Here is a 25,426-nt window from a genome sequence, read left to right on the forward strand (position 1 = left end):
GTTTCGCTTCAAAATACGTTGCTTAGTGACAAACTTTCTTCAAAAACTTTTGCTTTCTTATGTTTGAAACGAATTACGTATAAAGGAATCTCAGGACATAAAAGCGACAAAATTCATTCTTTTGAAAGAGCTTGTTCTGCTCCTTTGCTCTATTTTATACGTAGATTTTATTTTTCTCACAAAGATGACAACTGGAAAACTTTACAGACTATGTATGCACTCTGCAGCAACTGGTAAGTTTAATTTGTCTGTTTGAATTTATGCTAAGCATAACAGTAAGCTTTACAAGTAGGCTGTATTTGTCTTTTCTGTTTGATACTGACGCAATCATTAAACTGCAACTGTTAAGAAATGACAGTTTGACAATGAAGGCGCCTGCGTAGTGGGTAGTCATCCTGGTTTGATATTTCCTTTATGGGATTCAAACGGAATAAAGTTTCTCCTCTGAGAGTTTCCAATCAACATAACCCGTACTTTTTACATTGATTCAACGTCTGTAGACAATAAATCAACGCTAAAAAAGAGTTTTGTTGGCTAGGTTAAAGCATAAGAGAATAAACGTCAGAACATTTGAAATATAACGCCATATTTGAATATGCTCAGCGTTCAGTGAAAAATGCTGGTTTAAGACTTCGTTTCATTGTAACTAAACTTTCTGCACTTGGTATTGACCTAAGAGAGCTTTCCCCAAGCTCAGTTTAGTCCGCAACTTCCCTCAAATGTTTTGTAACAACTAGTAAATTTTGCAAAGGAATTTTTGCAAAATAACGTGTTTGGACAGAATGTAAATTTACGGATCACCTAAACGCAAAAGTATTATCCTGTTTCAGTCTGTAATGGTGTTTCATATACCTTCCAATTACTTTGTTTATAGAAAAAGTGTTCAGTCGTTTACTGTGATCCGCTGCAATAAAAGCAAATCTAATTCACTACCAATTATTCCCATTCAAATAAATTAGCAACAACAGAGATTCTTTCATTTGCAATTTTATTAGTGACTCTAAAGCCATAAATTCATAAATGCAACAAAAATGGCAGTGTCGATTTCTCAGTGCGTCGAGCCAAATGATCAGCCAGACTCATTCCATACAGAATAACAAATCGATTGATTGCAGCAAGAGGTTCCGCTAGCGAATTAAGCTTCCCGATTGATCACTCTCTAGATGTGATACTAAAAATTAACAGTCGTTAAACATTAAGAAACGTAATTATAATGGATTGGGATAGTATTTTGTTGCAATTCAAATCACTGAGAAGCTGCAAAGCTTTTGAAAGTGGAACTAGATGAAGTTTAACGTTTGAAAATTATATATTTCCTTTCGACTGAGTAAATCAAGTATAGGATTAAGCCTCGCATAGCCACAATTCTGCTATATGCCTGGCATGCTACTTATGAATTCTAATTAGCAAAAAATATTCACAGACAAGTGTCCAAGGATAGTTGAACTTATGCTGTGGTTTGATGCACCGTCATTAAAGATATACATGTAGCGCATTGCATATCATTCAGCAATCGATTTCACACACACAATTTGATTGCATATTTAAAAATATACTATTTAAAAATATACAGTACTAGTTTAACACTGAAGAAAATCACCAATTTCTTTATAGAAATGCTCGTTCAGCTTGAAATTTGTACTTTCTCTAAATCTGCAATCAACTTACATCCATCAAAAAGTTGGTCCATGTTAGTCCTAACTTCATCAGACTTGATTTTCCAGCTCATTTCATCAGCAATATTTCTCATTAGTTGACGGTAGGCGTCTGGATTCTGAAAAAAACACATATACCGAATTTACAAGTGCTTAGTACGACCAATTACAGTATAATAAATAAATTATAATCAATTATAACAAAATATAATAAAAAATAAAGCTTATTTTTTAATAACTACTTGAAAAAGAACGACTGAAAAAATGTAGTTTTTCAACTTTGTTATGAAGCTCAAGACCAGAATCTCCAACCACGGCCTACAGCTAAGCGTAGCCTCGAAAAAGATTGTTTGGCCCCCGCGAAAGGTCAAAGCGTAAAATTATTTCTTATAGTTGGAATTTAATTATATGAAATCACCGATGTTAAATCATTTTCATCAAAATAGCTTGAAATAAAAGTATACAAATGGACTGCTATTCGGCTGTTCAAAACAAAATTATTTGGAAAGTTGAAACGAAATAATTAGATATTTGCATTTTGTTTTTGAAACTCAAGCAATTTCGTTTCTTTCTAAAAATCATTTCGAGCCATGTTTTAAAATGAAGATTTTGTTTCACTTGCTAACAAAACAAATGGGATAGCCTAATATGAGTTGTTCATTTGAAGTTGTCTAGGCTACTACAATTGCTTTACGATATCGATACAATTTATTGTTATAGAAGATGCAAATTCCAACAATATAGCCTATACTGTAGCAGTTAAGCAAAGACCTCAGCAGTTGTACAGCAGTGACGATAAATAAACCCGAACATAATTATTATTATTACATGTATTATTAAATCTTCTGTGTCTAACTATAGTCTGCCATGAGTCTTTATAGTTTGGTGATTAGTAATATAGTGTATAGATTTTACTATTTTTTTTACAAAGTAGAGAATAATATAAAACTATCATACCTGATCTCGCATTACTCCAACATTTCTCAGTGCTTCAATAACCATATTTACACAGTCATAACACTTTTCCCCCTCTTGGACATGCTCCAAAACTTTTTTAACACCATCCTTTATTCTTCAAATGTAAAAAATGTTGTAATTAAGTTCCTTAGTGATGTGCTGGTGGATAAAGCAATCATGATACTCAAAATGTTGACTTGGAATTTCTTTTTAGTGACGCGATATTGAAAAGAAATCTTGTTATTCAAAATTCACGCTTTTTTGTAGCCTGTTTAGTTTAATTTTCTTTGTATCGTTAAAAAAATTGCAGGTAAAACTATCTTAACAATTCTCAAGGATATTTAGATATCCCTGACAATTCTGCTATACCAGAGTTTAGTAAAATCTACATTTGTATAAAGGTTACTAGAAAAGTATTATTTCAAGTAAAAAAATAAAAGCAGCAACATATTTGTCTTACTCTTGCCATGACAGACAGTTTCCAGTTGACACAATTAAAGCCAAAAGAAGAAAAATATTGAATCCTCTCGACATCGCTTATCTGAAAGGTATTGTATGATCAGAACGTCATTGCAAATCACCAACACAAAACAGAACACAAAAATAATAACAAAGGCAGTATAACGCAAGAGAACAACTGCACGCCCAGCAAGCTGGTGCTCGAGAGAAGCCCAATTACGGATCCACAGGATGCACTGCATGACAGTTTACATTATTTCAACATTAAGCAGCAACGTTCGCAATTTGGCCACCGCATAACTAAAAGGAAATTGCAATAAAATGAAGTAAAACGTCAATAAAATCAGCCAATGTTTGGTTTGGTCAGCGGGAATAGAAACGGCTGTCCACAAACCAGATGGCTCGATACAGGAATAGATCACATTGGGGTAAACATGACTGAGTTGGAAATTGCGTGGGATCAGAACTTATGATGAGGGATTAGCTATTGCGTGATCGAGAGTCAAAACCTCGGGTGAAAGAAGAAGAGTAAAAAAACATGTCTAAATAAAAAACAACTTCATTTTCCTGACAACAAGGGTGTTAAAATAGCTTATAGAAAATGGTCATGCACAATAAAGTTCATACCTTGTATTTTATGTTATCAAAGCAATAATAAGTAAATGCTTTATATGATCAAATGATCATAATCGATCAAATATCAAATCAAATTCATAATAAAATGTGACTTACTTGTATTTTCGTTTCTTCACTTGGTCATGCAATTGTACAAATACCTGTTAAATGAAGTACTGAGTTGAATACCTACTTTTATATCCTATCAACGGATACGCCGATGACGAAATACTTTAGGTAGCAATTGCATGACATTTTTGATGAAAAGTATCCTCTTTCATTCTTTGAATAACAGATTTTATTTGATTGCATAATGCTGGGGATTGTATTGAAGTATTGAAACACTAACACATACATTTTGCAGTCACTTTTGAAAAATAAACAAAGACGTCAAAGCAAAACTAATGAAACCAAAGTATTTCTACCTCCTTCATTGATTGAATCGAAACTGTATTGTCTTGTCAAACTCTTCCACAGGCGTACCTATTTAATTTTGATCACAACAAATTGTGCAATAACAACTCTTGACATCATGAAAAATCAAGAGCAGCCGCTGGCAGGACACGTCATCATTGAACATTTCACAATCAATAACTAAACTTATGAAGTGGTAAAAGATAATTGTCTTCTCGTGCACCATTCGGTGAATGCAATCTCCACCGATCAGAGACATACGCTGTCAACATAGAACCTTCACTCAAATTGCATTACTGCATGGGGAAAAAAAGGAAACCAAAGAAAAGGCCTGTACAGCATATGGCGCGTGAGTTTTTTCGAATATACAGCAGGCTGCTTCACATTAGACTCGATGTTTGGCTCTTCAACCAATAACAATTGTTTGAGATCTGTGTTAGACATGTCGATTTTTGTTGTGATGTTTAGTTTGATTTGTTATTTTTTGTCAACGTCAAGAAACGCTTCACCGCCAATAAGTTTGGAACATAAAAATAAGATTTTTGAAAACGTGACACGCTCTTCTGCTTTATAGTACAAAAGCCAAGCTGCTTCAAGGGTCTGCAAATGAATGTGATAAGCAATGATTCTGACGTTTTTTTTTTAAACAAAGAAGAGGGACTTCTTCAGAGAATTAGTTTAGGTAAAAACTACCTGCCCACCATGGCAGTACACAGAACTACAAAACTGTAAAACCACCTGTTTGACTGTATGGACTACACGATACTCTGCTAAGCACTTGCTACAGATAAACTCGCGCCCTTTCGAGTGCCCTACCAGGGCTCTCTCTAATCGAGTGATAAAGCGTATCTTCTTGGATCATAAAAAGTGCCCCGACACCACCACCATATGCAGCGCTGCAAAACTGACAGACTTTCAAGCGATGAGACCCCACAAGATATTGCAATATGATTTGAAATTTGTAACTTTTTTCTATCTAGAGCAGGGCTACTCAACTGGTGGACTGCGGTCCAAATCCTGACCTTCTGGTTGTTGATGATGGACCTCGGGCTTATGGAAGAATAAGCTCATTGCAACGTTTTAGGACCTCTTTAAAAATCAGATTTCTACTGAGAGGAAGTTATTTTTTCAGTAATTATCTTAGTAGCTGGAGAGTATCGCCCCCTAGACCACCCAGACTATCTCTGACAAAAATTCAAGTCGAGTTTCATTTTACCTAAACAAAAGGTTCGGTACAAGCATGGATAGTTTAACTTTTGTGGTTTATTAGTCACATTTAAAGTTATTAGCCATCAAATACGAACTATAAGGCGGAATCCACCTTTAGGCTTTAGCGTGGTGGATTTTTGTGAGGAGTGACATGCAATGAGTTCTTCAATGGTTAAACCAGAGCTTACAAAAAAGCGTATAATTTTCCTTCTGAAGTTACTCCTCAAACTGATTTTGGAAAACTTAATATATAAACAAGTCTCCATAAAAGTGGAAAATTAAAACCAATTGCAGAGTGTAGAAATTCAAAATTGGCTGAATCTAAAATATATTTGGAATATTTTATCCTGAGATACTCCCAAACCAATATTGACATATTTTTGATATTAAAACACCACACTGAAAACTTTTGACCGGTAGCCTAAATAGAAAAATTGTAGAAATTCTGCTAAAAATGTGAAATTCTAGATTTTAACTTTTGGGACATTTCAAAAAAAACACCGACCTATATAGTAAATAAAAAAATAACAGTTAACCTCTCAAGTACATGTAGCTCCACACAGAGTGAAATTTACATGCCTTTTGACTCTTTTTTATTTCTTTAAAAGTATTATTGACCCAAAAAGAATGTCTAAAAAGACATTACGAAAAGTAACTACGGACAAAGGCCAGTGTTTCGATCTTCCGATCTCTTCAGCGTAGTAAAGTGAAAAAGTAATAAATAATAATAATAAATGAATAGTAAAGTGAAAAAGTGTTGATTCATTTATATCAGTGTGTATCCTCTGGGGATCCTTCTCTTGTATCATGGGCCAATCCTATAGATGTTTGCTGGTACACCCCTTCATTTTCTTTGAACTATATAGTAAAGGATCACTTTTCACTTATAACAAATTTAAGTTCATAATTTTTTTTAAATCTTGTATGTGACCAATGTCCAAGTACTAGCATTTCCATATTTTATATTAGAGTAAATCAAAGATATTTCGTCCATCGTCATTATCATCATCACTTGATTCGTAAACTTCGAGTATCTAAAATTAATACCATTGATCTTAAGATATAAAATATCTGATCTGACTGCATGTCGCCTGACATATAAATAGTTAAAGTCACTCTATAGGCTACAACTAACATGATGGTCACACGACTTGCTTCTGTTGTAGTGAATTATGACGTTTTATACTTAGATTCATCTTTATTGACAAAAAGCTTGATTGTCGAAGAAATACATCGTTGGAAAACATTGAACTGAAGAACTGTTTACCTCTTTATTTTCACATCCTTCACCATGGCAACCACTGCATGCTGTTACGCAACTGAAGCCTGCTTCTCACATGAACATCTCTTTGTACCACATTGATTCTTCGTTGATTGGCATTTGCATCTTATAACCTGCAGGACACACTCTGGAGCAACTTCTCTTCTTTTGACTCTATTTCCCTACTGCTAAACAGTTTCTGTATGGTTACTTGATGACGTGCACAAAGAGCATGGTAATAAGCTGCTCTGTTTGTTGGTGGCATTTTTTCTGGTTCCAACAAACCTTTGGTTGCCATCCAGGGATGGAGGAACCACTTTAAAAGTAGGTGGGCCCAGAGGCGCAGCAGTCAAAGTCAATCCAACTTCTGGGGGGCTTCGCCCCCCAGACCCCTCTAAGCATTACTGCATTCCAGATACTTCATATCATTTATACATTTTAGAGAACACACGTACGTGTCGAAAACGTTAGAGTTCATTTTAGTTATGTTATATTTTTTGTGTGTAATAAAGTAGGCCTATGTTAATCCCGCTAAGGTTACTATGTTTTATTTTTCTATGCTTTATAGTGCTGTACAAAATATGGCGATGAACACACAAATAAAAAAGAAACAATACTACAACCTGGGATAAATAATCTGCAGCATTATACAGTAGGCTGTGCGCATGTGTAACAGCCGCAGCACCAATATGTACATATAATCCTGGCATCAACAATGCACAGCTAATTACCACAAAGTTTCAATACCAGGAGTACAGGTACTGGTATATACTCATATTTAACAGTTAGCAAAGTTATCAGGGAGTAACAGTCAGCAGTAGTATGTGCATACACAACAGCTGCACCACCAATATACAAATATAATAGGCCTACTGGTATCAAACAACAACAAGGTTCCTTCAACTGTCAATATATAGGTGACTGCTACTGTATTACACTTGAAATTTTTTCCTAAAAAAGTTAATAATACGATCATTGAAAGCAATAAATTCTTGGAAAATTGAGGTGAGATCAACCTGATCGATCAAGTTTTTGTTAATGTGTTCAACTGTTCATCCTATGGTTCAAGTGCTCTTGGGTTAATCTGCTTTTTAAGTAATTTTTCACCAGTCTGTGGTACGAAAAAGACCTTTTTGCAGTAGCACTACAAACATAGGGATTTCCAGGTAAAACTGTATCAGTTTTGATAGATTTATGTAAATGTTTTATCTATTTTAACAGCTTGAGTTCGTTTTCGAGAACATTAATATCAATATCCCCATCTAGCTTGGTTTAAGTGCCTTCTTTTAGAGACCAAGTTGCAGCTAAAATTACTTTCTCTATAGGCCTATCACAATAAAACTGCAGGTTACTTTGGTCAAATCTTTCGCAACTTTTTCAAACATATTTGGCTTTCAAAAGTGGGTGGCCCACTCAGAAAATAAAGTAGGTGGGCCCAGGCCCACGAGGCCCACGTGATTCCTCCATCCCTGTAATGCCATCTCCATAAACTTTCCATGTCTAAAGTAAAATTAATAATGGAAGGTATATGAAATAATAACTTATTACAGAAATGTTTAAAAGCCCAAAGAAATTATCTTGAATTGCCTCTCCTCTGCGTTAATTTAATTAAAGTGTTACACTCTCATGCACAAATACAATGTTTTTGAGATTTGTGCTAAATTGTTAGTACATGTGGTTCGTTAATATTCTGTACTAGGGTAATATAGAGTGATCTTCAGTGAGAAATATGCATGTATACCACAACTAACTTAGCCAATACTTTTAAAACTAACCTGAGTTTCGTTAAGTTGTCAAATTTCGTTCCACCACACTGTACACTGCTACAAAGATTGGTTGTGCTAACATTGCAATTTTAGCTTGGTCTGCCCAAACATCGCTCATTTCCGTGGATAAATCTTTCAGTTAAGCAGATTTTTACACAAGGTTGAGAAAGTTGCTTTTCCAAATGGAACCGAAACAATATCACAGCCGGACCATGCATGAATAAATAGAAGATGCTCTCTGATCGTCTCCAGTGGTGGTGAAACAGTTTTCATGCTCCAGCCTCCATCTCTTCTGTGCCCTTGTTTGGAAAAACGCAATATCTTGAAAATCCTCCCTCCAATGATAGAGTAACATAACTATAATGTCTGTGTCATCGGCTACAACAATAGGATTTCGTCTGCTTGCAGAAAGATTGATCGCTGTTTCCACAATTATTTCATTGTCAGCATCGCCATCACGGTTAGTTACTTGCTGTCCATCTTTCTTCAAACTCTCAGAAATCAGATCAATAAATTGAGCTTTGTTGTGTTCATTCTCAAGAAAACGATCTTGTGTAGCTGGTAGATATAGAATTGATAGACGCCACAAAACATGCCTTTTCGTTAGAAATTTAAATCTTAACTTATGACAGTTCAATGAATCATAACATCAAAGTGGGCACTTTTGGACCACAGTTCTTTTGTGAAAGTGATTCAGCATAAAAATCTTTCTATAATATAAAACATCAATTTTAGGCGATTTCGAATTTTTGGCCTATGGGAGCTGCTGCCATTAAAGAAAAATGGCCAAGACTCACTATTCCCAAAGAGGAACAAACAGTGTACCAGGCTACCAGCCTCATCTATGATTAAAAAATGAGTTTGGTTCACTGTTTGTTCCATTGAGTAACAAGTCTTATAACTTCAAATGTGTGTGTTTTTTTACTATAGTTCTTATGTGAAAAGGATTCAACATTAAATTAAACATTAGACCGTAGACCACACCATTTGTAATTGCGCCATCTACCATGCGCCAAATGGTGTGCGTGGTCTGCGTGAATTGGATGACAAATCAATTGAATGGCTGCTCGACACCTGCCCAAACATCTAGACCGCGTCGCCGCCACTGCCCAAGGGTGGTAAAAGGCAGAGCCCCTCGACCCTTGGAGTGGCGAAGAAGGTTCAAACGAAGAAGAAGCATTAAATTATCTTTGTAATGAGGTAGGCTATAATAGATCAATTTTAGACGATTTCGAATTTTTGGCCTATTGGAGCTGCTGCCAATATGAAAAAATGGCCAAAACTCACTATTCCCAAAGGGAAATCATGGGGCTTTTTTTTTGGTCACTATTCATCATCAATAGAAATATCTGGCAAAGTTTCAGCTTAATATTATTTTTTTCCGGGTTTGACCATATTTTTAAGTTCAGCGACTGGGCTAGTTCAAATATTTCACAGGTTGGCTTTGTTGCAAAGTATTCAACCATAACGATTACGTCACTTGTTTGCAAACTCAATTTCTGAGCTGGTTAGATCAATATTTTAATTGTTTCAAAGTTTTCTTGAAACTAATAAAGACTATACCGGTATGATAAAAGTAGTTTGGACAAGAATATGCAACCAGGCTAAGCGGTATGCAATAAAAAGGTTTACGTTTAGGTTGGATGTCCAAAGGCCCGATACATTTTGTTCTTCTAAAATCGCCCCAACCATTTTTAATATGTGGGCTTGCTCAATTTCAATCTTTCGGTTGCATAGTTGAGCGGTGAGAGCCCTGGTGCGACGTTCTATAAGAGCCGGTTCGACACCGCTCAAGAGCATGTAACTGTGTCTTTGACAAGACACGGCATGCCGTCGCTTCCGGAATGGCGCCCTTCGACTATAGCCTTGGTTTCTCATGGTTATGAAAGGTACACTGCTCAAAAAATAAACACCTACGGCCCTTCGTAGGGCTATGGCCTGCTGAACCGATCACTTTTAACAAAACGGTACAAAGCCTCATTGAAAAATGTAGCTTCATCGCAGGAAGCAGTTACATAGGTGCCTTTCATTTTAAAATTTTAATGTATGAATGTCTCAATGAACTGTCGTTGAGTAACTTGAGTTATTCCCAAAAGTAGATTTGACAAGTTGTTATTTTTGTCTTTGAATGTTTGTTTCTGGTTTTGGAAACCAGTAGACCCGAGCTAGTTTCTCAAGTTTGAAGTGCAAAATGCTTTCCGATAGATCCATTCTCAAAGTTTTTGATATTTAAATGAAGCAATTCATTGCACTGGCCAACAAAAAAAATTTTTTTTTCCTGGTGCCGAAAATATTTTAACAGTTTCTGGGCAATTTTGTCTTTATTAATTTCTAACAAAACTAACTCGTAAAACTCATTCTATGTATGTTTTTTTATTACTTTAGTAATGCATTTGAGCGTCGACGACTATGGAATTGGTTATCTCTGCTTTCCATGACGTCATGCATGCAGCGAATCAGATGGAGGCTTTTTTGACAGGATTTAATTCGCATTTTCGAAATGGTACAATACAATCACCAGCACGTCCATTTGATTTTTAAATGCGAAATGCCAAACGATGACAAACGTAGACTTGTACAGTAACTGGCTTTGATTTCGACTTCAAGGGGCTTTTCATTTGACTATCAATTCTTTGTGGTCAAAATTAGATATCTACCCATAGTGTAAAATCCGTCATTTTTACATTAATTCAACGTCCGCAAGCGTTGGATCAACGTAGAAAGGACGGATTTTGTTGCCTGGTAGGCTTTAAACGAATGTAGTTCATATATGTCAAGGACCATGCATTGTCTTGAAACTAATCTGAGAATCTTGGGCTTCAGTACAGTAACTGTGTGAACAAAAGAATCTAATGGACTGAGAGCCCGCGACATTCACTCTGGATAGAAAAAAGTTACAAATTTCAAATCATACGACGATATCCTGCGGGGTCTCATCGCTTGAAAGTCGATCAGTTTTGCAGCGCTACATATGGTGGTGGTGTCGGGGCACTTTTTATGATCCAAGAAGATACGCTTTATCACTCGATTAGAGAGCCTGGTAGGGCACTCGAAAGGGCACCAGTTCATCTGTAGCAAGTACTTGGCCACGTACCGTGTGGTCCATACAGTCAAACAGTTGATTTAATAGTTTTGTAGTTCTGTGTACTGCCATGTTGGGCAGGTAGTCTTTACCTAAACTTGCTCTCTGAAGAAGTCAGTCTTGTTTGATTAAAAAAACGTCAGAATCATTGCTTATCACATTCATTTGCAGCGCCTTGAAGTAGCTTGGCTTATGTACCAGCAGAAGAACGTGTCATGTTTTCAAAAATCTTATTTTTATGTTCCAAACTTATTGGCGGTGAAGCGTTTCTCGACGTTGACAAAAATAACAAATCAAACTAAACATCATAACAAAATCGACATGCCCAACACAGATCTCAAACAATTGTTATTGGCTGCAGCGCCAAACATCGAGTCTAATGTGAAGCAGCCTACTGTATATTCGAAAAAACTCACGCGCCATATGCTGTACAAGTGTACTCGTTTCTTTGGTTTCGTTTTTTCCCCATGCAGTAATGCAATTTGAGTGAAGGTTCTATGTTGACAGCGTATGTCTCTGATCGGTGGAGATTGCATTCACCGAATGGTGCACGAGAAAACAATTCTCTTTGCGGCTTCATAAGTTTAGTTGTTGATTGTGAAATGTTCAACGATGACGTGTGTATGCCAGCGGCTGCTTTTGATTTTTCATGATGTCAAGAGTTGTTATTGCACAATTTGTTGTGATCAAAATTAAATAGGTACGCCTGTGGAAGAGTTTGACAAGACAATACAGTTTCGATTCAATCAACGAAGGAGGTAGAAATACTTTGGTTTCATCACTTTTGCTGTGACGTCTTTGTTTTATTTCAAAACTGACTGCAAAATGTCTGTGTCTCAATGCTTCAATACAATCCCCAGCATTATAGAATAGAAAAAATGAAGGGAAATACGCTCATCATTGAAGTTATGCAATTCCGTTGAAAGGAAACAAACTCGGCTACTCAAGAGATAGCCTAACTCATTTGATGCAAACATTTCATACCACCATCAGGCAATTGCTTATCCTTGGGGAAAATGTTTCAAATGAAATGCTATAAAACTTTGGTTTTGGTAACATAAAGATATAATTTAACTTCACACTCTGTAAAGGGAATCAGGTTGTCTTTCATGATTTTAAGTACGTTGTTACTAAAATTCTACACAACCAATATCTCTGACATATTAGGCTATGCCTTTTCCTAAAAAAATTTAATATGTATATTCCGCTTTAAATTATATTCCTATTTCTACATGTTTTTGGAGATATGACATTATTCTTATCACCTCGTCGTCGTCGTGTGAGCCGTCGTCGTGTGAGCCTCTGGGGCCGAGGGTCTATCCTTTTACCACCCCAGATTAACGATGTTCCAGGACTACACTGGAAGGCTACTAGAGAGCAGCCAGTCTTTGGTTTCATCATCCATGACACGCAGACCTTCCACTCCGTTAGGTGGCTTGAAGATGGAACAGTCATTGAGGATGTGGTCTGCGGTCTGTTTCTCGGCACCACATTCACAGGAGGAGGAAGAGGCCATTCCCCATTGTTGCATGGTTGAGCGGAAAAGCCCGAGATGTCTTGTACATCAGCTTCGTTGATAAGAAGTTGAGCGGCTGGCACGAATGGGTGTCTTGATTTCAGTCGACGGGGGTGCTCGTTCGGGAGAGCAGAGATCTTGTCGACCGAGGGACAGAGTGGCTTCTTTGCGACGAAGCTCAGCGGGTTGGATGCCAGCGAGAATGGGGAGATTGTCCAATGGTGTGGGACGCAGGCATCCAGTCACTGTGCGCAGGGCGCTGTTTATGGCAGTGTCGATGTTGTAGCAATGAGCACTGCGACACCAGACAGGTGCACAGTACTCTGCTGAAGAGTAGACAAGGGCTAAGGCTGCTATACGCAAAGTGTCAGCCCTCGCCCCCCAGCTAGAACCTGCCAGCCGCTTGAGTAGCGCAGCGCGGGATGTGAGTTTCTTGCGCAGTGACATCAAATGGTGGCGGTATGTGAGCGATCTGTCCAGTGTCACCCCAAGATATCTTGGTTCGGGGCAGAAGGACAGAGATTTTCCGTTGTTCTGGACATGTAGCTCACGATCAGCTTCCCGATTGTGGAGGTGGAAAGGTGCTGCCACAGTTTTGGTTTCGCTGAGTTTCAGTTGCCAGTTCTGGAGATATGCTGAGAGAGTTTTCATGTCCTGGCTCAAGGTGTCTTCTAGATTTTCCAACGACTTTGTGGAGTGGAGAATTGCCAGGTCGTCCGCATAAGCATATTTTGCGGAGACCGTAGTTGGCAGGTCGTGGGTGTAGATGTTGAAAAGAAGTGGAGCCAGGACCGATCCTTGTGAGACGCCGTTTTTCAGGCGTCTCAGTCTGATTCGCCGTGAGCTACCAGTGGTGAGGGTGAAGCTTCGGTTCCTGACAAGTTCCATGATCATATGAACCGTATGTCGGTCAGGAAGCAGGCGAAGCAGCTTGCAAGTAAGGCCGCGATGCCATACGGTGTCATAGGCAGCTGTGAGATGTAGAAAGACAGCGCCGGCCTTCTTTTTTGCTTCAAAGCAATCCTCGATGTCTTGGGTTAAGAATGTGACCTGATCTACGGTGGATTTTCCGCGCCGAAACCCAGCTTGCTCTTTTGGAAGGAGCGGGTCGATGATTGGGTTGACGCGGGCATAGATCAGTCTTTCGAGGATCTTAAAGGGAACACAGAGGAGGGATATCGGACGATAACTTCTAGGGTCCTCTGGTGGTTTGTGTGGCTTAGGGATCGCAACTACTAAAGCTCTTCTCCAGATTTTTGGGATTGTGAGGTGGTGCAGGCAGGAAGAGAGGAATCTACGTAACCAGGACTTTAGGGCATGGCCAGCATGGAGCACAAGCTCAGGGCAGATCTTATCCGGCCCTGGAGACTTGTGTGGTTTCACTAGGCGGAGGGCGGTGGCGAATTCCTCTAGAGTGAAGTCTCCAGAGATTGTTTCTTCTGGTGGTGTTTCCACTCGCCACAGAGCAGATACTTCCTTGACAACAAGACGGGATGCCTTGCGGTCCTTTGTCTTGTAGACCCCGTTCTGCACTAGCTGGGAAGCGATGGCATTAGCAGAAACAGGGCACTGACGAGGGGGAGTTTGCTGAGCGCCCAGTGAGGTTATTGATGATGCTCCATGCTTTGCGGCTTGAGTATGAGAAGTCGATGGTTTGGACAGCTTCATTCCATCGCTCAAGCTTCTTTGTGTCCAGCCGCTCAAGTAGTCTAGTGACGGCGGTGTTAGAAGCAGCACCACTTGTGGCGGCTAGGTATGAGCGATAGAGAGCTTCACACTCAGAGTCCCAGCATGGTGTATAACTGGTTCGAAGGCCACGTGGTATTGTGGCCTTTGCCGCAATTATTATGGCATTGCGGAAGTCCTATGGTATGTCTCGTCTGCGTTGCATGTTTCAGTCGATGGTAACTTTGCAGCAGACTCATTGGTCAGGAGGCTGTATTGATTCCAATCGGCTTTTTTGAAGTTCCATCGCTGCACCGGTGAACTCGGGACGGGAGCCACAAGTTTTGGGGCGATGATGAGGGACGGCCGGTGTTGGGACCGCGGGAACTTCTCAAGCACACGTCTGTCTGGAAGAGAGCTGTCGACGCTCGCGAAGGCCAAGTCAGGGTTTGTCCCTGTTCCCCAGCGGCCGGAGTGGAAACTGGCTGGTTCCTTTGGATTGAAAGGAGGGCAAGATGGTTTGTAAAGGCCCAATCAGCCAGCAATTCTCTGTCGCTCTTTGTGTTGCTGTAGCCCCAGTCGATGTGCTGGCAGTTGAAATCGCCAGCGTAGAGACTGGGGGAGGGGAACGTTGGAAGGGATGGTGGCAACATTTGCGAGGGTGGAGGCTTGTAGATGTTGACGATGTTGTAGTCTGAGATGCAAATGCACACCCACTCAATCTCGGCATCAGTTGGAGATTGGTCGACAAAGGTCCACTTAAGGCTCTCATGCACAAACGTGGCAATGCCGTGCTTCCTGCTTAAGGTAGACCCGGCTAGCGTGTAGTTGGGAATAGCTAGCCTACTTGTAGAGGTGCAGTGGGTCTCTTGGAGGAGGATGACGAGTGCCCGGTTGGTATGGGAAAGCTGCTCCACAACTTTGATCTTGCTTGTTGTGTAGCCTTCTATGTTGAGCTGCAGAATGGTGGGGCGTCTGAACTTGTCCATTGCCCCTTGCAGCTGTGCCGTCCGGGTGGAGGCTCTTGGTTGAAAAGTTTCTTTTGGCATCTGCTTGGGTGCAGATGTTACTCACAGAATGGGGCACGAGGAGCCACTTGTCGTCCATTTTGTCGTTATTACCTACTTCGATATTTCAGCTTGCTGCTAGTTTTTTTTTTAGTTTTCAAATGACGTACAAACAATGGAATAATAATTATTTATTTAATCATCATCATCGGCCATGCCTGAATAAGGCGTCGGCTACCGTGAGTCTGCACAACGATCGATTGTACTTAGTTCTTAATTAGGTTTTCAAAATTTTGGTTTGTCCATGTTGTACGATTTTTGAAGATTTCCAAACGTGGACGCCCCCGGTGCCTCTGAGCAGGAAGTCGCCCTATCACTGCCGGGTGTTCAATTCTGCGTTTGCGGTAGACATGCCCGATAAATGTCATTTGCCTTTTTTTGATAGTTGTGATGAGGACGCCAGGGGTGCACCCAGAGGGTCTCCACGCTTCATCGTTAGTGATCTTATCCAACCAGTAAATTTCATCATTATTCGAATGAACCAAATTTTAGCACTGTTGATCTTCTTTTCTATCTGTGGGGCGATTCTGGAAGAACAAATTAAGATTCTGATTCTGGAAGAACAATTTAATAAATTATCTAAATTTTTTAGCATCCTATTGCATGCAATTTCTGTTTAAATATTTCACAGGTTGGCTTTGTTGCAAAACATTTAACCATAACGATTACTTCACATGTTTGCAAACTCAATTTCTGAGCTGGTTAGATCAATGTTTTAATTGTTTCAAAGTTTTCTTGAAACTAATAAAGACTATACCGGTATGATAAAAGTAGTTTGGACAAGATTATTCAAATAGGCTAAGCGGTATGCAATAAAAAGGTGTAAGTTTAGGTTGGTGGTCCAAAGGCCCGATACATTTTGTTCTTCCAGAATCGCCCCAACCATTTTTAATATGTGGGTTTGCTCAATTTTAATCTTTTGGTTGCGTAGTTGAGCGGTGAGAGCCCTGGTTTGACGTTCGATTGGGGGCGGTTGTTTGACGTTGACGATTGGGGGCGGTTCGTCACCGCTCAAGAGCATGTGACTGCGTATTTGGCAAGACTCTTGAAAGCATGCCGTCGATTCCGGAGTGGCGCCCTTCGACTATAGCCTTTAGTTTCTCATGGTTATGAAAAGTACACTGCTTAAAAGAGAAATACCTACGGCCCTTCCTAAGGCTATGGCCTCACTTTAACAAAACGGTACAAAGCCTCATTGAAAAGTGTAGTTTTATCGAAAGGAAGCATTTGCCTAGGTGCCTTTTTTAAATTTTAATGTATGAATGTCTCAATGAACTGCCGTTGAGGTGTTCCCGAAAGTAGATTTGACGAGTTGTTATTGTTGTCTGTAAATGTTTGTTTTGGTATTGGAAACCAGTAGACCAGGTCTTGCTAGTTTCTCAAGTTTAAAGTGCAAGATGGTTTCCGATAGATCCATTCTCAAAGTTTTTGATATTTAAATGAAACAGTTCATTATCATTGTCGCACATGCACATGAAGCAAACATTAGATTTTTGAATATAAGAACTTTATGTCACAATTTTTAAATTTTATGTTATTAAAGCTTTGGTAGAGAGTTTGCTTTGTTGAACCATAGAACCATTGAATCAAAGTTACTATGTTTTATTTCTTGATGTTATTAGTTGTGTAGATTTACGGTCAAAGCTTCTTCACGTAAAATCATTTTTCTCAATAGTCTGATTTTGCCAAACTAACTCGTAAAATGCATTCTATGCATGTTTTTTTATTACTTTAGTAATGCATTTGAGCGTCGACGACTATGGAATTGGTTATCTCTGCTTTCCATGACGTCATGCATGCAGCGAATCAGATGGAGGCTTTTTTGACAGGATTTAATTCGCATTTTCGAAATGGTACAATACAATCACCAGCACGTCCATTTGATTTTTAAATGCGAAATGCCAAACGATGACAAACGTAGACTTGTACAGTAACTGGCTTTGATTTCGACTTCAAGGGGCTTTTCATTTGACTATCAATTCTTTGTGGTCAAAATTAGATATGTACCCATAGTGTAAAATCCGTCATTTTTACATTAATTCAACGTCCGCAAACGTTGGATCAACGTAGAAATGACGGATTTTGTTGCCTGGGAGGCTTTAAATGAATATAGTCTATGTCAAGGACCATGCATTGTCTTGAAACTAATCTGAGAATCTTGGGCTTCAGTACAGTAACTGTGTAACCGTGTATGTATTGTACAGTAACTGTGTACAGTAACCAGTTTCGTCTGATGATAGCAATAACACTGAATGCCTGACTCTCCACCTCGATGGAATAGACGTAACATCTGTCTATAAGCCCCCAAATAAACCCTTCATACCAAACGATCTGATGGTGCAAAATGGCAGTACGCCTGGCTTGTTTATTGGTGATTTCAACAGCCACAGCTCAAGCTGGGGTTATAGAAACACCACTAAAGATGGAGAAGCTGTTGAAAAATGGGCTGACGATAATAACTTGCACCTCATACATGACCCCAAATTGCCCCCTTCCTTTAACAGCGGAAGATGGAAACGAGGCTCAAACCCGGACCTCATCTTTGCAAGTGACTCCATCACTATGGGCTGTGTGAAGCACATATTGGATCCAATCCCACATACTCAACATCGCCCACCCACCTCCGAATCAAGGCAGTTGTTACTCCAAAGGATGTCCCATATCACGATACAACTTTCGAAAAGCTAACTGGAAGGGATTTACTTCAGATCTGGACTTCCACATCGCCAATTTACACACGTCATCAGATAAATACCCTGACTTCATAGAAGCTGTACGAAAAGCGTCAAGAAAAAACATTCCTAGAGGCTGTAGGACACGTTACATCCCTGGTCTGAATTCAGACTCAGCAGACCTCTATGAAGACTATAAAGAAAAGTTCCAATCAGATCCTTTCTCTCACTCTACAGTTGAAGCAGGAGAAAACGTGATGGCAGCTATCGCCAGCGAAAAGAGAAGAATGTGGCAAGATATGATCGAATCCACAGATCTGTCTCATAGCAGTCGGAAAGCCTGGAAAACAATTAAATTGCTGTCGGCCGACTACACTAAACCAGACCACCACTACACTGTATCTGCCAATCAAATTGCCCATCAACTCCTTCTAAATGGCAAAAGCAAAAATAACATGAAAAAACAGTCTAAACCCCGGCTAATAAGACCTCAAAATGAACGCAACCCTCGTCTAACATCTCCTTTTTCAATTCAAGAACTGAAGAAGGGCATTGAATTTCTGAAACAAGGTAAATCTGCTGGATTAGATGGAATTTGAACTGAACAAATTAAACGTTTCGGTTCAATCGCTCTCGGATGGCTGCTAAAGTTTTATAACAACTGCCTCAGCTCTTACCAAATTCCTAAGCTATGGAGAAAAGCCAAAATTATTGCATTGTTGAAACCAGGAAAAGACCCAACTGACCCTAAAACTTTCGTCCTATATCTTTGCTGTGTCATTTGTTCAAGTTGTTTGAAAGGCTGATATTAAACCGATTGCAAACTCTCATAGAAGACCAACTCATTAATGAACAAGCAGGTTTCCGACCTGGTAAATCCTGCACAGGACAACTCTTGAACCTAACACAGCACATAGAGAATGGGTTTGAAGAGGGTTCCGTCACTGGAGCTGTCTTTGTGGATCTATCTGCAGCGTATGACAGTGTCAACCATCGTCTCCTTATATCAAAGATCCTCAATATCACCGAGAACTTTCGATTCACTAAGCTGATACAATCATTGCTTAGCAATTGCCGTTTCTATGTTTATTTTTGTGGCAAAAATAGCAGATGGAGACAGCAGAAAAATGGTCTACCACAAGGGAGTGTTTTAGCCCCCATCTTGTACAACATTTATACAAACGACCAACCAATCCATCCTGGTACAAGAAGCTTCATATACGCTGACGATTTGTGTATAACAACACAACACAAGCACTTCACTTCCGCGGAGAGAGTACTCAGCGATGCTCTGGATGGGCTGACAACATACTACACGGACAATCACCTGCGTGCCAACCCCAATAAAACCCAAGTCTGCGCATTCGACCTTAGATCCCGGGATGCATCACGCCAACTAAACATTTCCTGGAATGGAACCAAACTGGCACACTGTATCAATCCCACATACTTCCGTGTCAAATTAGATAGGTCCCTTACATACAAATCCCATATCGAAAAAGTAAGAGCTAAGGTGGCTTCTAAAAATAATATTTTGCAGAAATTCGGAAACTCTGATTGGGGTGCCCTCCCTGACACCATACGGTCAACTGCTTTAGCCTTATGCTATTCGGTTGCAGAATATGCTTGCCCAGTGTGGGAACGTTCAGCACATGCCAAGAAAATTGACCCCATATTGAACCAAAGCTGCCGTCTGATTACAGGTTGTCTCAAACCAACCAACATCACGTCGCTGCACATTCTGTTTGGAATTGCTCCCTCCAACATCAGAAGAAGCGTGACCAGCAGAAAGGAAAGATCTTGTCGGGACATAGATTTGAGACACCCACTGTATGGCCAAACTCCAGCACACAGGCGTCTGAAGTCAAGAAAAAGTTTCCTTGCTTCAGTTGTCCCATTAGGTCAAGACGATGTCGCCGCCAATGTGCGGGTTCAACTATGGCAGGAGGGACTGGCAGCCGGACCGACATTGGCCAGTATGGAGCTCACACCCATGGAGAGCCTTCCTCCCGGAAAACGTGAACCGTGGAAGTATTGGCGATGCCTCAACCGCTTAAGAACTGGTATTGGCAGGTGTAAAACCTTGATGAGACACTGGGGGTATTCCATGGGGAGCACAAGTTGCAAATGCGGACAGGAGCAAACGATGCAACATCTACTCGAATGCCCTGACCTAAAAGCAAGGTGCTCTGCACAGGATTTGGCCGAGTTCAACGATAGAGCAAGAGCCTGCTTGATGCTCTGGGCTACGGCCGTGTGACACACGATGAAGAAGAAGTAACTGTGTGAACAAAAGAATCTAATAGACTGAGAGCCCGCGACATTCACTCTAGATCAGGGGTCACCAACTGGCGGCCCGCCACGCTGTTATGTGCGGCCCGCGAAAGGTATCAGCGTACAAGTATAACCAAAAATACTTTTCTTGAGGAGTTAAAAAGCATGAAGGCAAAATACTTTCCGGGAAGCATATTTTGTTTTGCATACGATTCCACCGACCGACCAATCAGGTTGTAGTTCTAGGTGCGGGTCGCTTAAACAGGGTTTCCCAAACTTTTTTGGGCCACGGACCACTATTTGTGAATCTGTTTATTCGCGGACCTCAATTCCAATACAAAGGTAAAAATGAATAAAACCAAGTTTTGTTTATTTAAAAAAGTGATAAAATCAATGGGATGGATGGGATTGCTTCTTATTGCATAAGTCGTGCGGCCAAATGCGGCCCGCAAAAATGTGCCAATTTTGAATTGTGTCTTTGGAAAGCTCACATACAGACAGGAAATCTTTTTCACTTTCCAACTTTGAGAGACTATGGAATGCATCCTGAGAAGAAAACTGAATTTGCAGACCAACTTGAAAAATTGTATGAATTTTTGTCTCGCTTCAAGAACTTCAAATCTCATGAACATTTGTTTGGTATTCTCTTCGCTATTCAACACAGACGTTGACAAAGCACAAGATCATATCCAACTTGAACTGATTGATCTTCATGAGAAAACGGATTTGAAAGCAAAGTATTTAGCAATGACTCTTGGCGATTTTTACCGAAAACATCTAAACCAAGATGACTTTTCACATTTGAAAAAATTCATGGCTTCAAAAATGGCTCTTTTTGGCTCAACGTATTTGCGCGAACAATGTTTTTCTAAAATGGGCAGGCGTCATGAAATCTCCCTATCGAGCGGTTTTGACAGACGAACACTTGGAAAATGGACTTCGAATTGAGAGCACTTCCATTAAAGCAAATTTGATAAAAGTCGTCGGGAAAAGAAGCCAGCTGCAAATTTCTCACTGAATTCGTTTAAAGTCGGTGTGACAATAAATTTGAATAGCAGTTTTCTTCAGAAATTTATGCGTCTTAATAACTTATTATTTCTGCAAGGAGATCTCCCCTAATAATGCCAAAAGAATAACATGAATAACAAAAAAACTACTTTTTTGTGCCTGCTGGAAAGCATATGTTAAATAAACGTGCGGCCCGCGGTTTCACCCAGTTATTTATATCTGGCCGTCCTGTAATAAAGGTTGCACACCCCTGGCATAAGTCATCAATTCTGAGAGTTAATTGTGAAAGGCAAACTCGTAAAGTCAGGGTCCACGGAAAGTCTGGACCTGGTATTTTGTCTTCATGTTGGTAAGAGCTGAAAATGCTGTCTCACACATGTAGGTCGTGGCAAAAGGCAATAAAATTTTAGTTGCCTTTTGCGATAGCAATGGGTATTCCTCCACAAAACTCAACCAGAAAGATGCAATAGCTGTTTGATTGAAACTAAGCATTAAAGTTCGATCAGATGATAATTCGGCTAATTCTTCTTCTTCGCGTCCTGACATATCAGTTTTTGTGACAACAAAAGGGTTTAAAATCCAGTCAAAATTCTCATATGTCTCTTTTAAAAAGTAGGCCTACTACTTGAAATGTGCAGAAAGCAATTCCAAATGTTGTGTAACGTCAGAGAAAATCAACTCTGTATAAATTAAGAACTGCGGCAATTATCTTTAACAGGGTACGTACTGTACAACGTATAAGTGTGACTTTTTAATTTCTTGTCATGTCGCCACGGACCACCTGTGCAGTCGTTGCGGACCACCAGTGGTCCGCGGACCACAGTTTGGGAAACCCTGGCTTAAAGTTATTCCAATACGATGTCCAGCCACACTGTTCCAGTAGTTGATTAAAACGTCTGTTTTCGAATTTCGAAATTGTCTGAGCATAGGGTTGTTTACTGTATATTAAGTTTGTAAATGTCATGTAAACACTATAGTGTGCGTTTCCCCGTTGTTGTGTTCCACGAGCAGTGTTCCCTTTATGCAAGTTTTTGTTGGCAAAATAGGTCGATGTGCCAATTCAATTTATAATAAATTGGCAAAATATTATATATAAGTTTAAAGACTTTTTCTGGTTGTATTATGAAAATATTTAGCTTAGTACTGCAAATGTTGTTAATCAACAACTCTTGCCATGCTGATAAGCACCGCAAGTGACAGTTGTCTATAATCAAAGAAAGACGGTTTTATAGACTCTTACAAAAAGATGAAAAACCAACTCATTGCTTTTTTAGAGGGAACACTGCTCATGAATTGATTTCCACAAGCGTTTGTTTCATGGTGCCTGGTTTCTTTCTCCCAGTTATTGGAGCCTATTTTGGCTTATATGTTTGCAGGTCACTATTGTTGCTTGTATTGCGATGTGTCAAACATTTTCTTGTTTACTGAAACTGTTAATTGCAAGATATCTTTTGTAAAGCGATGTGAAAACACTACTCTTGCTTGACGATGAATATTCTGATGAAACTGCTCGCCTCGCTATAAGTGTGCAAAACAAGTGGCCTCGTTTATTAGGCATTGTTAAAAAAAAGTCAAAAGTGTTGTAAAAGGAGTTTGGCCTGGCAGTAGCGTTATTCGATAATTTTGTTGCTGCGGTATTCTAAGACAGGGGTCCGCAAATAGTGGGCCGCGACCCAAATTTGGGTCGCGAGACCATTCACAGTGGGTCGCAAAACGGTTTAAAATTACCATAAATATAACTTGTATGGCAAAAATAAATACAATCATAGCCTATAGTCTATGATGTGCTGAGTTTCGTACAATTTGGTAGGCTACAAGAAAATTTATACTTTCGATTGTAGTACAGTAGTTAAGCCCACGGTTATATATATAGCCTGGAAGACAGCTTGAGCCAAGGCATGAAAACTCTCTCAGCTTATCTCCAGAACTGGCGACTGAAACTTAGCGAAAATAAAACTTTGGCGGCAGCTTTCCATCTATACAATCGGGAAGCTGATCGTGAGCTACATGTTTAGAACAATGGAAGACCTCTGACCTTCTGCCCCGAACCAGAATATCTTGGGGTGACACTAGACAGATCGTACACATACCGCCACCATTTGGTGTCACTGCGCAAGAAAATGACATCCCACGCTGCACTACTCAAACGCCTGGCAGGCCACAGCTGGAGGGCGAGGGCTGACACTTTGCGTATAGCAGCCTTAGCCCTTGTCTACTCTTCAGCAAAGTACTGTGCACTTGTTTGGTGCTGCAGTGCACACTGCCATAAACATCGGCACTGCCATAAACAGCGCCCTGCGCACAGTTACCGGATGCCTGCGTCCCACACCATTGGATAATTTTGCCATTCTCGCTGGCATCCAAACCTTCTGAGCTTCGTCGCGAAGAAGCCACTCTGTTTCTTGGCCGACGGGCACTAAAGCCTAACCATCTTCTCCACCACAAGATCTCTGCTTCCCAAGCCAGCACCCCAGTCGACTGAAGTCAAGACAACCATTTGTGCCAGCCGCTCAACGTCTGATCAACGCAGCAGATGTACTTCATCTCTGCGGCTACTTGGGCGGACTATAAATGGAATTCTGAAAGGAAGTCAAGTACCACCGGACTTCATTCGTTCATCCCCAACGCTGACACATGCCCCATCGGCCTGACACTACAAAGACAAGCATGGGTGCGCCTCAACTGTCTTCGTACGGGCGTCGGGATTTTCCGGTCAACCATGTGCCATTGGGGAATTGGCCTCTTCCTACTCCTGTGAATGTGGTGCCGAAGAACAAACTGCAGACCACATCATCAATAACTGTAGCCTACCATCTTCAAGCCACCTAACGGAGTGGAAGGTCTGCGTGTCATGGATGATGAAACTAAATACTGGCTGCTCTCTAGTAGCCTTCCAGTGTAGTCCGGGAACATCTTGAGTCTGGGCTGGTAAAAGGATAGAGTAGACCCTCGGCCCCAGAGGCTTGCACGACGACGAAGCGCACGGTTAATAGGTCCACCCGCTTATTAAGCCCAATTTGGTCTATTCCGGAATTACTGAAGGTATAGGAGTGGTATAAAAATGTCTTCTGCAGCCAAAATCGTCCGGTCCCGATGTGGCCTTAATAAGTGGAGACGACCGTATTGGAATTGATATTAATTTGCAAAGTGTTTTGCGCAAAAATTATATGCTTACGAAACGTTAGGGTCGCGAAAACTTCAAACGATTGCTTTTTGGGTCGCACCAAAAAGTATTTGCGGACCCCTGTAATCTGAGATAAATATTAACAACATGTAACGCTAGATACTGGGTACAAAATGCGTCCTTTTCTAGCATAAGAGTCATCCTACCTAACATTTTATTAGTGCGGCCCGCCACAGCTCTCTTTAGTGCCAAAGTGGCTGCATACAAAAAAGGTTAGTGACCTCAGCTTCGGATAGAAAAAAGTTACAAATTTCAAATCATACGACGATATCCTGTGGGGTGCTCATCGCTTGAAAGTCTGTCAGTGTTGCAGCGCTACATATGGTAGCAAGTGCTTAGCAGTGTATCGTGTGGTCCATGCAGTCAAACAGGTGATTTTACAGTTTCGTAGTTCTGTGTATTGCCATGTTGGGCAATGGACAGGTATTTTTTACCTAAACTAGCTCCCTGAAGAAGTCAGTCTTGTTTGTTTGAAAAAACGTCAGAATTATTGCTTATCACATTCATTTGCAGCCCCTTGAAGCAGCTTGGCTTATGTACCAGCAGAAGAGCGTGTCATGTTTTCAAAAATCTTATTTTTATGTTCCAAACTTATTGGCGGTGAAGCGTTTCTTGACGTTGA

General features: G+C 40.2%; 1 protein-coding gene across 1 annotated transcript; it reads right to left on the bottom strand.

Annotated features, from left to right (window-relative positions):
• Nucleotides 1–977: 977 nt before the first annotated feature.
• Nucleotides 978–3,847, bottom strand: LOC145765711 (uncharacterized). The gene is made up of 5 exons (XM_082577535.1): nucleotides 3,804–3,847; nucleotides 3,073–3,153; nucleotides 2,613–2,727; nucleotides 1,669–1,774; nucleotides 978–1,171 (listed from the first exon to the last, which is right to left on the bottom strand). Exons 2-5 carry the CDS (start codon nucleotides 3,144–3,146, stop codon nucleotides 1,128–1,130), a joined length of 339 nt encoding a protein of 112 aa, XP_082433661.1. The 5' UTR covers nucleotides 3,147–3,153; nucleotides 3,804–3,847; the 3' UTR covers nucleotides 978–1,127.
• Between the last annotated feature and the right edge of the window lie 21,579 nt (nucleotides 3,848–25,426).

This window comes from Aplidium turbinatum, chromosome 2, assembly GCF_918807975.1.
Source record: "Aplidium turbinatum chromosome 2, kaAplTurb1.1, whole genome shotgun sequence".
Classification (NCBI taxonomy): domain Eukaryota; kingdom Metazoa; phylum Chordata; class Ascidiacea; order Aplousobranchia; family Polyclinidae; genus Aplidium; species Aplidium turbinatum.